General features: G+C 29.6%; 2 protein-coding genes across 3 annotated transcripts; both read right to left on the bottom strand.

Annotated features, from left to right (window-relative positions):
* Positions 1–6378: 6378 nt before the first annotated feature.
* LOC137831261 (pentatricopeptide repeat-containing protein At2g13600-like) lies at positions 6379–13015 on the bottom strand. Of its 2 annotated transcripts, XM_068638860.1 has the most exons (6): positions 12955–13015; positions 12620–12707; positions 11572–11639; positions 8210–10893; positions 7528–7720; positions 6379–6644 (listed from the first exon to the last, which is right to left on the bottom strand). In XM_068638860.1, the coding sequence occupies exon 4, from the start codon at positions 10716–10718 to the stop codon at positions 9417–9419; it is 1302 nt and encodes a 433-aa protein (XP_068494961.1). In that variant the 5' UTR covers positions 10719–10893; positions 11572–11639; positions 12620–12707; positions 12955–13015; the 3' UTR covers positions 6379–6644; positions 7528–7720; positions 8210–9416. The 2 variants fall into 2 exon arrangements, with proteins under 2 accessions (XP_068494961.1, XP_068494960.1); XM_068638859.1 differs by lacking the exon at positions 6379–6644 and having other exon boundaries at positions 6648–7720; positions 11572–11619.
* On the bottom strand, positions 8634–9404 carry LOC137833443 (pentatricopeptide repeat-containing protein At1g09410, mitochondrial-like). The gene has a single exon (XM_068641794.1). The coding sequence runs from the start codon at positions 9402–9404 to the stop codon at positions 8634–8636; it is 771 nt and encodes a 256-aa protein (XP_068497895.1).
* Positions 13016–15450: the final 2435 nt, after the last annotated feature.

Raw genomic sequence — 15450 nt, forward strand, 5'->3', positions numbered from 1 at the left:
ATTATGTAATCTGGAAGCTAATCACAAAAGACTTCCAGATTACATAAATTCGAAAATTAATTTTGAATCAAAAAAAGACTTCCAGATTATATAATCCAAAATATTGAAAATGATATTTTTGAAATAAGAAAATTTTATGGAGATGACCAAGAAGGTATGGAGGTGCACGAAGAAGCAGCCACTTCTCACGCCTACTACACTGAATTCGACTTCAAATCTTCATCTTTTTCAAATCTCTCTCTGCACTCATCCCAAACCCAATCTCACCTAATCCCAAACCCAATCTCTGCATTCATCCTCCCTTCGACATGCACTCCTTCTTCAACCCTCCGCCCACTTCCCGGCCTTCGACCTCCCTCTCCACCCCCACCACCGCTCCTTCTCCTACCCCACCCAGCCCATCCCTCCGCCCCTTCGTCAAACCCTAACCCTTCATCTTCATACCCTCCGCTCTTCTCCGCCACCGCGCCCCTCCACTTCCCGACCTTCGACCTCCCTCTCCACCCCTCTCCCTCTCCTATCCAACCCAGCCCATCCCTCCGCCCCTTCGTCAAACCCTAACCCTAACCATTCATCCTCAAACCCTCTGCCCCTTCATCAAACCCTAACCATTCATCCTCAAACCCTCTTCCGCTCTATCGGAGATGCATCCTGTTGTATCTTGAGTTTCTTTTAAACGTATCTTTCTTTGAACGAAACTTCGACTTACATAAAATAAAGATTATTGCGATACTTAACATATGGAATAGTCTATATTGAGCGGGTTTAAGAACAGTTGAATCCAAGCTGAATCCAAACTGGCCGGAGCCGTGAAGGAAAATCTGCTGCCCTTTTGGATTCCCGATGTATCCGGATTCTATTTTCATTTTGAAACTGTAAAAAGTAAACCATTACAAAGATTGCTTATAGAACTTATTTATGCATAGAGATCGCATTCTCTCTTTCTTATTAAGTTGAATGGAAAATATAGAATTAATGTATAAAATTTAATTATTTAATTTTTTTTTAAAATTTAAATTATTTTATGAAATGATATTATCTTTTATTTAATACACCCATTTATTCTAAATTTTAATATAGTTAAATAAGATGAGTTAATTTTTAACAACTTTTAACATACTTAAAATTTATTGAATAAATGAATAATTATAAAGAAATTATGTTAAATTAGATTTTATTTATAATTTAAACTTTAAATATTTTGGATTTTATTGTAAATAAAATATTGAAAGAAGTTATTATCATCTTTTTTATGTAAAAAATAAATTTTTAATTTATGTTATATTTTAATATTTAAATTAATGATAATTTAATATAAAAAAACTTAAGCACATTGAAATCAAACATATCATTGTGCATAGAACTTTTAGACGAACTTCTCACTAGACAAGTAAGATCTTTAATGATCGTAGAAACATCAATTTTAACATGAAATCTAGCGTAATTCATCATACGCCATATCATCCAAATAGAAAAAGTTATCACAACAAGCTTAATCAAATTAACCAAAGGACCACTGTTACTCTTAATAAAAGAAAGAAAATTATCTACATTAGAAAAATAAGAATTAAGAAAATTTTGTTGAACCTAACTCCAAATACGACAATTATCAGTAATATAAAATAACAAAATATAGTATATAATAATAAATTTTATACATGAGATACATCTTATATGGACTTCAAAAAAATGAAGATGTAAGAATAGTGTGATATAAGAATTGTGTGATAAGGTATTATGTGATATAAGAATAGTGTTTTATATGGTAATATAAGTGTGTAGAATAATTAACAAGTAGTAATTATATTTCATGGATGTTTAAATTTTAAGTGATTTAATACATGTTTGTAGTGTATGTATTGTTTAACTTTTAATTATAATGGGTTATTTGTGTCTAAGTTTATGGAGTGAGAGTATTCATAAGCAAATACAAGTTTTATTCAAAATTGTAAAAGGTGAGGATTGGAATTTATGCATGAGGAACATGTGTATTTTAGAATTATATCAACCATAATTGTAAAGAAAGTTATTAAGTTGAGAATGTGGATTGATAAGTTTACATGAACATATCATATTTTGAAGTGTAATGGTCCAATAACTTATGAGTTAATTTTACCATCACTTATAGCAAACTTGCATAACATGTTTCGTTGGTATATTAATTTTGGAAATGTTCCAAGTCAAACATAAAACCTGATGTGATTCAAGTTTAAAAAAAACTTACTGTATGAGGCTAACCTAATATATACAGATGATTAACATATGAACTTTATGAAGTTGTTGAAAAAAGACATAGATATCAATTTAGTTGAAGAGATTTAGGATGATAGAATTAATCATGTTATCTAGGAACTTAAACAGAAGACAGAAGACGTTGAATATCCGTAACTCTTCTTTAGTATGTAAACTTTTTAGTAGAAAATATTTGTAATTGAGAAGAATGTTAAAACTTGTGTTTTAGGTCCAAGTATTGAAAAAAATTAACAATTGGTAATTAAATTTAATGCATGTTTGAAATGTAGGCAATCTAGTACGTGTTTGCAATGTATGTGTTTTGGTTTTAATTCAAAGTAGAATGAGTTAATTGTGTTTAAGCTCATGGAGTGAAAGAGTTCAAATGATTAAATAGTAAAAACATACTATAACTTTTAGTTTTAGACTTTTCTTTAGACTTCGTCAAGTAAGAAGAAGTTATGACTAAGAGTGAAATTAGTTGATATAGGGTTATAATAAATTTTTTTAGAAATTCTTGTTCACAAAACATTGTCAATTTCTCCTTCTCTTCTTCAAACAAATTATTTTCTCACTCTTCCTTTATAAAATCCAAAATCAAACCTCTTCTCCATTCCTTTGAAAAATTCAGTCTACAAGATATTTAGAAAAATAGTTGAAGGCATCAATAATGAATTTTGCTTTGGTAAGTTCTATCTTGTGTTATTGTCTTCTTAGTTTCATCAATTTTCTACATAGAAAAACACATGTATGGAGTTAAGGTTTGAAGAATTAAATTAGTTTTAGTTGTTTTTTAATATGATTTGATTAACGAGCTTCAATGGTATTATGTTTCAAAATTTTCTCATCATTCTAGTTTATGTGAAGCATGAGAAAATTAAAATAGGAAAGTTCGTAAAATTTTAAATTTCAATTGAAGTTAATTATGAAATGTGAAATTCAAAGACTTTAAAATTTGTAAATTTTTGTATTTTAAATGGTATAATTAAAAACACAAAATTTGTATTCCAAAATTTTATAATCCGAAATACAAAAGTTGTATTATGCATTTTTCAATCTAAAATAGAAAAATAGAATATATTTAGATTTTATAATCCACAATATATTATATTATAGATTGCACATTTTATAATACAAAATTTTATATTTCTGATTATAGAATTTGAAATAGATAATTTTGATATTTTTAAAAATATAAAAATAAAATAAAAAAAATCACGAGATTTAATCACCCGTAATAAATACAACAATTTGTTTAAATATTAAAAAACCAAATTGTCACCTCTTATTACATTAAAGTAATGAGTGGTTCCTCACTCCAGCACTTGCCCTAATTCTAATCAATAATTTTATCAACAAAATAATATTGCAGTAGACTTGACCCTCTAAAGGGAGGAAGTAACTTTTAAAAATAAAATCATATTTATTATTATTTAAAACTAAAATTTAAAATCATGATAAGGTTTTGCTCTCTAAAATATTGTTCAAACATTAGTAATTGAGATAAGTTTTGCAGTATTTTAATTTATTTTGATTCACTTATATTTTTAAAATTTATTTAAAAGAATAAAAATATTACGACTAAAAGAAAAATATGAAGATGCAATTAATATTATCTAAAAAGATGATGTTATACTTTATTTATGATTATTTAAATTTAAAAAAAATTAAAATCGATTTTTCACAATTAATATGAAGCTCATAAGAAGGTATGGAAGTGAAAAGAGAATTTCTCATAAATTATTACATGTTAAGTATAAGAATAATAATATATATATATACTTTTATTCAATAAATATAAAACTAAACTTAATATAAATATTAAACTCTATTGTCTACACATATGCAAGTAGCGCCTCATGTATTCCCTTTCCCAGTCAATATAGTGTAATAAATATAGTGTAATAATGACTTACCAAAATGTTCTTGAAATAATTATTTTATTAAAAGATTCGTACTTAAAAATACAACTTCTGTTTATATATATATAATTCATATTCATGTATAACTTTAGGATTGTTTTTATTTTAAATTTCATGACTTCAGGAATTTCTTTTTTCCAAAAAAACTAATTACTATTTTCAAAATTATACTTCTTCTTCAAATCAAATTATTTTAAATTATTTTATTGCGACTAATTTTTTAAACTTTCATTAGTTTGGTAATACAATTTATTTTCAAATTAAAATATTATAAATAAATTTTGATAAATTTAAAATATAAAGTGTTTTCAAATAAATATTATGTTTTTAAACAACATGAACATTTTGACTAATATTATATCTTCTTATATTTTTTTATGAACTAACATTCTTATTAGTAAAAATAAGTTCTATTTTAAAATAAACATAAATTCGGAGACGGGTAATTAAAAATATATTATATCAGTGTATCTATTAAATAAAGTCATTGAAAAGTTATTTCAATTAAGTTTTGTTAAACACGACTTTTGTTTTTTATTTTTATTAAAAGACAAACACAGACAACTTTTGCTTTTTTTATTTATTTATTAAAAGACAAAAACAGACCACTTTTGTTTTTTTAAATTAAAAGTAAAAACAGAAGACATGAGATAAATGTTTATAAGGACATGTTGATTTGAGTACTTTTTTAAAGCTTACTCGTTTATCTCCCAATTTACTGTCATGAAATGCATGCATTATTATATCAAAAAGCTGTTCTCAGCGTTGTGGGTACATCTTGTTTGTCTGGAATTTGCTTCATAGACATCCTTAAATACTATAACATGATTAAATTTGTTGTCTATGAATCTATTCTACTTATACACATCTAACTATATATGCAATTGACCGAGAAAGATGCATAAATGCTTGTGTCTAAATGTTATGCTCTGTATGTAAACTATACATAATCCAGGTACTCCAGAAAAAAATGAAATGCAAGCATGCAAGTATAATACACCTGCAACAAAAAGAGCTTCTGGTTTCCAGTCTCTACTGTTTCAAGTTTCAACTTTGTTCTTTTGAACTATTGTACTTTAACTATATACGATTAATTTTCATTCCCTTTCAGTGGTAGAATTAACTGGTTTCTCCATAAACCTTACATACATCTTCCATTCTGTTCTAGAATTGTCTACAGTATATTCAAATCAATTTTACCAATATTACTAGTATGGCTTGTTTTGAAGCAAGGAGTGACTCAATGTAAATTAGCACTTAAGGTGCCAACTAAGAGTAATAACTGATCTGTTGAACCTTGAGGCCATGATGGTCGACCTTACCAGTTAGTTCAACATGATGGTCCTCCACATTTTGTTTCAACAATTTTAATGCTTGCATAAAGAGAAACATTGAGGTTAGTGTAGAGAGAGACAGAGAGAACACGGGCTTAAGATTTTGGACTAAATACTATGCACAATGAGGAAACAAGTAAGGCTCATTCTCCCTCCACCATATCAATTCAGATCTGCACTCAACACACTCACCTGAAATGTCCATTTTGTCTTTAATGATTTTAAATTTGTCTTCTGGATTTTCATATCCGTAAGTCAAATTACAAAGTTCCAGATATACAAATCTGAAACTAATATGTCACTTCCAGATTTCACATAAATGACCTTCCGAATGTCAAGATCCGTAAACAAACATAAATGAGTTATGGATCTCAATCCTCAGTACCATTTACAGCACACCATTCCGAATATGAAAATCCAGAACTTATTACTCACTTCCGAATATGACCATCCAGCAACTTAAATAAAATATAAAAATGACATTCTGGATTTCAAAATTCGGAATCTATAAAAATGATTTATGGATATTGAAATCCGTAAGCAAATGCGTGAAAAGGACAAAATGGAATTTTAAAATTTTTGTTGGGTGCGAGTCGGGTGCAGGAAGCAATTTACAACAAGTAAACACATGTCATAAATATAGAGGGCCGAAAAATTTGCTTCATATTAATTTAAAACCCCCTAACAATTGCGCCAGATGATCGCGTTTTCATATCTTTAATTCTCCCGCTAAATCTCGTAGCGTGTTCTAACCAATAAGAGTGCCAATAGTTTGACATATCTTACAAATCACTTATATAATATTTGATTGGATCTAAATATTATAATTACAAAATTATCTTTTAGTGTGTTAGATGCTATTCTTAATAAAAGATAGGTTGCCAAATGGTGATGGTTCTCAAAATATCTTTTTTTGAATCAAATAAAAAACTACTAAATTAACGTTCTAGTATCCAAAATATCCTTAGGAAATTAGCTTCAATCCTCCCTCTTCCTAACGATCTTCTTTGGGAGAAGCAATCAATATATAGCAGTAAAAAGAGGACTGTTTTCTGTACATATGTATATATGCAGCTAAACCGAAGGTCAAAGCACTCCACTGGTTAAAATAGCCAATCCTAGATGTGTGAACTTCACAATTCTTAACACAAGAATACTGTAAAATTAAACAGATATATCTCGGATTATATTGAGATAGCTAGGACAACAGAGTAAACTAACAGATTAATTTCAGTCCACCTCAAGGGAAGCAATGAAGGATACAAATATTAAACACAAACAGTTAAATAATGTTGGCATTGGGTCACCAATCTAATTTGTTCAATGGAACTCAACCCAAAGTAGCATGCTTAAAGCTTGTAAGTGAAGGTCCAAAATAAAATAATCAAATAGTAACAAATAAAGCTGAACAAAATCAAAAGTACCAATTCTTCACCATATGCACTTTCACCACCTCTAAAAAATTCAAGATAGCATCCATCAATTAGACTAGGAAGAAAACCTACAGAAGTCTTGATCGAACGTGATTGTGATTTTATGACATATAACTATATGATTGGCAGGATATATTTTGTGAATTAATTTGGTTAGACCCATAGTTTGAATAAGAAAATGTTATCTCTAAATTTTTAAAAACCAAACCTTCTCGTATATAACAAAACAATTGGTTGGAGCATATAGGATGGACTAGTGTACCATATAACTTCAACCTACATAATCAACTGTTGAAGCAAAGACCAACGCACTCATGTTAGGAATAGGATCCATTGAATGATGTGTACAACTAGATAAACTTTATAGTAACTCCTCAAACCAGTTGCTGAATTATAGCCATAGTAAATCACCGCATTAGAATTTACAGAAAATTTCTTTATTAACATATGATAAACATGAGATTATTTATTTGGCGGAAGATTCAATTTCGTGTAAAATTAAATTTGATTTCCTATGGCTTCAATGGGTCCAAAACCTCATCATATAATCATGCTAGACCAAAGCATGCATTTTAACTTTCAAAAGAATAATGAACCAATAATTACCCTAAAAGAGCTTCCTGGACCAAATCTTAGTTGACAGGGCCTATCGCAAAAGTCAAATGCCTAGAATAGAACCCTTGTTGGAGATCAAGAATGCAGGCGTATCAATGAATTCAGGCATTAATACTAGAGATGACAATTGAAGATTTAATAAGATCCAATCGCATTCAGGTGGTGCTAACCGCTATGTTCATCCCTGAAAAAATTATCACCAAATTATCCTTTCATATTTACCATTGTAAAGAGGTAATGGAAATAAATAACACTGCAAAGCAAAATGCACTCAAAATAGTAATTTATTTATAGTTTCCCTCGCATGCACACAAAATTGAATTCAGAATTCTTTCCCAATATCCATGCATATACATTAATGACATGACAATATTCTATAAACATTAATACCAATACCATGTAATAAGATTATATGATTAGTTGATCAATGATCAGTTATTAAATATAAAAAATGAAAACAAACATGTATTGTCGTCAATAAGGTGCAATAGAAATTAAAACTGAGCTACTAAGAAACAAACCACCGTTAGAAAAATTGAAGGTGATGGAACTGGAAGAATTTCCTGATAATAATATAAGATTGTTCTTATATAACATTACAACTTGACATTTTTCTACATCGGTAAAAAATATAAAAAGCTTTTGAATATGTACAATCATAATTCAAATTTACCTTAAGGTATAAATTGCCTCTGCCAAAATATTGAACAGCATATCACAAACAATATTTAGCCCCAATTTCCCTGCAATTTTTGTGAGAATATTTTTCGACACTTCCATTCAAAGCTCAAACCAGCTCATTCAATGTCAAGTATTGATCAATGAACTCAGAGCATACTTGTCTCATAGTCCAAAACATCTTGAATTGCATTGCTATCACAAGAATTTTTCATCAACGTAATGCTGTAACTTGTACTCCAGACGTAGTATCCTTGTGCTACACATCTGCTTTAATACTAGGGAGTCATGAACCGTATCATGGCTTTTTCCTTTGTTTCAAAAATCTTTTAGAATGGATACAAGTGCATATTCCATTGCTAGCACCCTTCCTTTTAGAAACAGTTAAAAGTACAGCAGATAACCATTTGATTGAGACTTTACCAATTGTCCTTGCAAGAGCACTTCCCATCAAAAAAATGATGAAACCTGTTTGAATCTCTCATAATGATTGGTCGCCCTATAGTAATTGATGCAAACTTCATAAATACATGGCAGTCATCACAGACACGTATATTCTTTATTATCCGTATTGGTTCAACCCCATTGGGCTTTCTAATTAAAGCAAAAGCAAGGGCAAGTTTCTCACTATGGTAGGAAATGGATCTAAATTTTTCTTTCTCTCCCACATTGTGTAGGACAATGTTTATATCCGGATTATAACCAATGTTTTGCAATATTGAGATTAATCTGTTCAATTCTCCATAAATTTTTCCCGCTTCTAGATGAGAGTGATCTTCTGAAACAAATCTGTGGACTTCATTCCCAACCTCAACCCAGCTGTAGGCAGCAAACTTCTTTGCACTCTTTTCCTTCATGAGAGATCTTACAACAGCTACGTCTTTCCATCTCCCACAAGCAGCATACAAGTTGGAAAGCATGATATAAGGTCCAGCATTATGTGGTTCTAATTCAAAGAGATAATTAGCTGCCAATTCTGCACTCTTTAGGTTAGTTTTGGCACAAACAGATAGTAAGGTAGACCAAATACGGCAATTTGGTTTGTGAGGCATACCTTGGATTAGATCCACTGCTTTATCAATTCTACCTGACCTACCAAGGAGAGTGACCATACATGCATAGTGATCCAATGTGGGTGTCATTCCTTGTTCACTAATTGCATCAAAATACTTCTGTCCTTCTTTTACCATATTAGCATTGATTCAAGCAGATAAGACAGCCACAAAAGTAATATTATCAGGTTTGAAATTTTCTAGTTGCATTCTTTCATACAAAGCCAAGGCCTCTGGAACCTGTCCATTTTGTGCATAACCCAGAATCATGGCATTCCAAGTGATAATGTTCCTAATAGGCATTGTTTCAAAAACGACCCAAGCATCCAAAGTGATTCCACACTTCGAGTACATATCAACAAGAGCACTTAATACAAGCATGTCCTTCTCAATGCCCACTAAAATTACTTTTCCATGGACAACTTGACCATGATGCAAAGAAGCTAGTTTGGCACCGGAGCTAATCACACTAGAAATGGTGTTGTAGTTGTCAAGTTTAACATTTCTACGTAGCATGTCACCAAACAACATCAAAGAATCCTCATCTCTTCCATTTTGAGCATAACCAACTATCATTGTTGTCCAACAAATTTCATCTATTTTTGGTAATTTGCTAAATATATTTCTTGCATCGTCTACACGTCCACATTGAAAGTAAGCATTGAGAACATTTGAAAATGTAACTATGTCAGGTTTCAAAGTTGACAACTGCATTTCATCAAACAAATGGATGCACTCATCAGGTTTTCCCAATTTTACATACCCAGAGATCATGAGATTCCATGAAACAACATTTTTATTAATCATTCGATCAAACAACCACCGTGCCCTATCTATATCACCACATCTAGCATACATATCAGTCACAGCATTCCTTACAAAAGTATTTTCCCCCAACTCGGTAGCAACAATCTTCCCATGAATTTGCTTCCCATGCCTCAAATCCAAAAGCTGAGAACATGCTTGCAATGCATTCACATAGGAGTGATGGGTAGGCTGAAACCCCTCTTCCTGCATTCTCATAAGAACTCTCAATGCTTTGCCTGAATTCCCATTATTAGCAAAATATGCAATTAATGTGTTATATGAAATAGAATCACGATAAGGCATTTGATCAAAGACAACATGTAATTTCTCAACCATGTCCATCTTTGCATAAGCAGAAAGCAAGGCATTCCAAGAATAAACATCTGTCTTAGTCATGTTATCAAACACATTTTGAGCATCTGCGAGCCTGCCCAATTTGGCATACAAATGGATGAGTTGGTTGTGGATGAAGGAGTCTTTGTGTTGAAAAAGGTGAAGTTCCATGTGAGACTGCAGTCTCTTAGCTTGAATGAAGTCATTGGCTCGAACACAATGAAGCACAAGACGAGTGTAATCACCAAAAGAAGTTGGTCCATTAGAGTACAGCAGATCTATGGCTTGGTGAAACTTTTGCTTGACCTTCATTTTGGTTTGGGAACCTCAGCCTCTCCCACCACCACCAGGTTTGGGTTCAATCAACTTCAGTCCATGTCTAACTCATTTTTATGCTCTTGTCATCATGCCCAATATTTCAACTTTAACCAAATGACATATTCAGTATTGAATTTTATGTCTACATGGGTAAAGTTATAACACACTCCTACACCATAATAAAAGTAGCAAAGCAATGAAATCCTTAAACAATTTATATCATAGTTTTTGGAAGTAACAGTAAATGTCTTGAGGAAATAATATATTCATGCATCTCATGTTAAGAGGCCTTTAGTCCCCCGTCCCTAGTGTCTAAATTTAATAATAGCAGTCAAGTTTTCCAAATAAATGTTTTTTTATAAGCAAGTTTTGATATCAAATTCCAAAAATTCAAATATCAATGGTTTTAGCTGCTACATACATTATTTGCTCTGCTAATGTATTTATTTCTCAGAAGAATCTATGAACATTTTAAACTTTGAAACTCTCAGGACAAAGGCCATGCATGCGACTAAGAGACACCTCTCAAAATAAGATACAGTAATATACAATACAACAATTGTGTCTCTCCATGATAAGTAGCGTGTTAAGAAGTGGGCTTTAAACCTAACTCAACCCCATAAAACCGGCTCATGGGGTGAGGTCTGCACCCATTTATATATTATGAAATGTCCTTATATCTAGTCGATGTGGGATTTCCAACAGCATGCTCACAAGAGTATTACTATTTAGTCAAAAGAAGGCACACAAAATTTGAAGTTAAATTTTCAAATGAGATGAAAATAAAAAATAAAAACAAAATAATAGTTGTTGAATATTGAAATTTCAGTTTGAGATAACTCCTTACCGGCTTCATCAAAGATAATTCCTGAAGCTGGTCGAACCACCATCTCCCCTGCATTTATAGCTTTATAACTGTGAAAGATTCTAACACAATCAATTTGCTGAGGCAAACACTATAAATATCCTAAGATATAGTGTGACTGATTTTCATATGGTATGGGATATGATTGTATTACCAAAGTAACTCATTTTGTTTGTTTTTTTTTTTCATCAGTTTCATTGGATTTTATAAAAAAAAATCAGTTCTTTTTTACTTTGAATATTATATATATTTCTGTTAAACTTTTCTTATTCTTTAAACCAAGCTTCCACTCTCTTACCTTTTACAGCAAAGTAAACCAAGCTATTTTACTTTTACTTTGATCCTCTATGAAAGTTGGAGTAATTAACACACTACTCTTCATGGACCAAGTGGGATATGTAATTCAGAAATTTTTGAAAAAAAAATCAAAAACATTTAATAACAAAAATAGAAAAACTTCCATCAATCAACACAACACATCTGGACCAACCAAAACGTGTCATATAGCAAGTTTTAAAACTCATTTTTCTCTCTCTCATCCCGTTTATTTTCCTCATTCTCTCTCATTATGCTTTCTCCGTTCTCTCTCTCTAAAACCCTTTTTCTCTCTCATTCCGTTTTTCTCTCAAACCCTAATCGCATATCAATCTTCTTTCCTCCCTTCTCTCATTTTTCTTTACTCTTTTTCACCATTTCGGCAACTGCAGAGATACCGTGTTGGAAAGCTTTTTTGCCTAAAAACACCATTAGACATTGTAGGAATGACGTTTGCTTTTGAAATTTGAAATGTGATTATTTTTCACTATATATACGATGTTGTATAGAGCTATTTTTTTTAATTTCTGTTCGGTTTTCTTCTTTTTATTTTACATGGACCCATTCTAAAAAGTTAAGAATGATAGACAAGATTAAGAAAGAAACATACACATTCAGGAAGAAATTATAGACAAGATTAAGAAACATTTCATTACATTTTGTTGCAACTTAAAATAAGAAAAAGAAAAAAGAAATTGATTGTAAGTCAAATCACCTGAAGAAATAATTCGTCTGATCCTGCTCCGTCATCTGTTAAAGTTTCTTTAGAGTTTTCCACGGGCTCTCGTCCTTCGACCGATGACCTATTCCTTCCGAAACAAATAATTTTGTTTATCATCAAAGTCACAACTCAATAAGAAAAAAAAATTAAATTAATTACTGAATGGTAACACTTACGGTTGTCTTGTTGAACGTCTATGTCGTCTATGTCGTTGTTGACGGTAAGAGATATGCTTTTAGTTCTTGAGTCTTTCTTTAAAGTAAGACATTTGCAAAAATTAGCCTAAAGTAAAGAAGATAACTACCAACACAATATGGTAGAATCTCCACCGACCGGGGAGAAGAACTAGCCGGAACCGTGAAGTAGAAGCCGGGGTGATGTTTTGGGCAACACATACCGAAGAAGTCTAATATGAAAATTGGTAAATGACGACGACCTCTTAATGCTGTGAGTAACTGGAGGCCAAGGTAACCAAGGTTTCGGATTTCATTATGAAACTATGGAAAAAAATAAGCAATAAGAAATATTGCTTAGATTGACTTATTTATTTAAGTCGTGAATTACCGTAGGTATGAACTCACTTAAAAAAACCTACATATTAAAAATAATACAATTTATTTATTAATTAAAGAAAAGTAAAAAAATTCTAAAAAAGGAAAAGAATAAATCAATTATGTTTTACTCTTATTTCTTATTGGATATCATATCTCTCCAAACAAGAAGCACATGAATACTCAAAGCAATTTGTTTTTATTAACATAGTCTGCAGTATGAGAAAATCCTTATTGACAAAAAATACGATTAAGTTGATAGAAGTTTTTCTAATATAAGTCATTGAAGGAATATTTTACTTTTATCATTATGTATATTTGTATTTATTAAAATAAACTATAAACTTATGTGTAATCGTATTATAAAACATTAATTTTTTATAGAACTTGTATTATACAACTTTTTTATTAGAACATTACATGTATATGTACTTACCGTGTTTATTTTAATCTTACTAGTTCTTAATTAATGTTAAAAATAAAAATTTAAATACAAGTATAACTTATTTTTCAGTTTTTTATTTTTTTTAACTTTCTTTTAAACTAAAATTAGTTTGATATATTTATTTTAAAAATTATTTTATTCAAAACTATTTTGTCTAATGACAAACATTTTCTGATTTCGTTTTCACTTTTTATAAAAAATACAAAAATATAAGCTTATTGTAGTATTAAATTTATTTTAAAACATTTATATAAAAATATATATTTTTAACTTTAATCATTAGTTTTTCATGTATGTATAATTTTAATCTTAAAAATAAATACGGTATATTTATAAAATAAGATTTTAATTTCTATATTTATACTAATTGTATTTTTGTTATTATTATATATGTGTGTACATTGTTTTGGAATAATAAAAATATTTTATTTTAGTTTCCATGTTTTTAGACTTTTTTTAAATGAATAATTACTTGTTTTTTTATTTCTTTTTTTAGTTAATTTTACAATTTTTATTTTATACATGTATCCAAAAATAGTAAAGAAATAAAGTAATTATTCTGTTTTTATTAACTCAAACCTTGACATGCGGTTTTATTTCTAGTTAAAATATTAATAATTTGATACGTAAAAAAATAAAAATATCAAAGATAAAATAATTAAAAAAATGCTTAAGAAACAGTTATAGGAATGATCTTTACTAATGGTTGTAGATAATACGTTGCCTAACTATTTTTTTTATTGGTAGAACATTTCCATTAGATGATTTTTTTTATTAGTGTCTCATTTAAACTCAAAAGTTGGATAAAGAAATTACTTTTATTTCATTTTTTATAAATTAAAATTTTTAAATTTTCGAAGAGAAAAGATATAAAAATCATAAAAAATATGAGAACGTTATTAATAAATGAAATGTGTTAGTTTTACAAAATATAATTAATAAAAATAGTTAATGTTTAAATAGTATTATTTTATATTAAATCACGCGTGAGAGAAAAATATATTACTTTGAATTATTATATTTAACTTATATATTTTAATTTTAATTATATTAGGTCCTCAATAAGAATTATTCACTTCTTCTTTTATATAAAGATATAAAGACATAAAGATATGAGAGCCCCTAATAATTTTATTTGATAACCCTTAGATAAAATATAACAAAAAAAAAAGCTTATCGCATCTATGTTATTACTGCAGTTAATTCCCAGTAATAAATTCTCCAGTTATACTACATTAATTCTCTACATCTTTAAATTCCCCAGTTATTTTATAATAAGAACCCCAATTGAAGGGCGTTGTTCTTGCTGTACAAACTACCACCATTATCATTATCTGTCACATCATTAATAATAGTTAAAAAAACCTTCGTACATTAATAGTTAAAAAACCTAAGTACTAAATTGATTTTTTTAAAATATAAGTTTACTTAAAATTAAATTTACTATCATTCTTAATATTAATCCAATTAAAATAAAATAATTCTTTTTTAATATATTAAATTCAATTTTTTTAAATAAAATAAAATAAATGTCACTGCAATAACTAGTGAGTGAGGTATGGTTTTTATTTTTAAAAAAAAAATTATTTATGCCGGTTAGCGGATCAAGTCGTTTTGCCCCGTTGTTGATGCGCATGGACTACGAATTATGCAAGGTGAGCTTAAGTGGTTTAGCAAGCTAGATTAGTAAACCCGTCCTGCGTTTTTTAGTAGCGGGTTACAGGCCGACTCGCAAGGCCTGTTCATCGACAATAACTATAGCTAAACATAAAACTTACCATGAAAATAATAAATATATACAATAGAGACATAATTTAATGAAGCAGAAC

This window comes from Phaseolus vulgaris, chromosome 6 (assembly GCF_000499845.2).
Source record: "Phaseolus vulgaris cultivar G19833 chromosome 6, P. vulgaris v2.0, whole genome shotgun sequence".
Lineage (NCBI taxonomy): Eukaryota > Viridiplantae > Streptophyta > Magnoliopsida > Fabales > Fabaceae > Phaseolus > Phaseolus vulgaris.

Excerpts from the sequence above, each read along its gene's own strand:
- LOC137833443 (XM_068641794.1), bottom strand. The coding sequence starts at position 9,404 with ATGGTAAAAGAAGGACAGAAGTATTTTGATGCAATTAGTGAACAAGGA.
- LOC137831261 (XM_068638860.1), bottom strand. The coding sequence starts at position 10,718 with ATGAAGGTCAAGCAAAAGTTTCACCAAGCCATAGATCTGCTGTACTCT.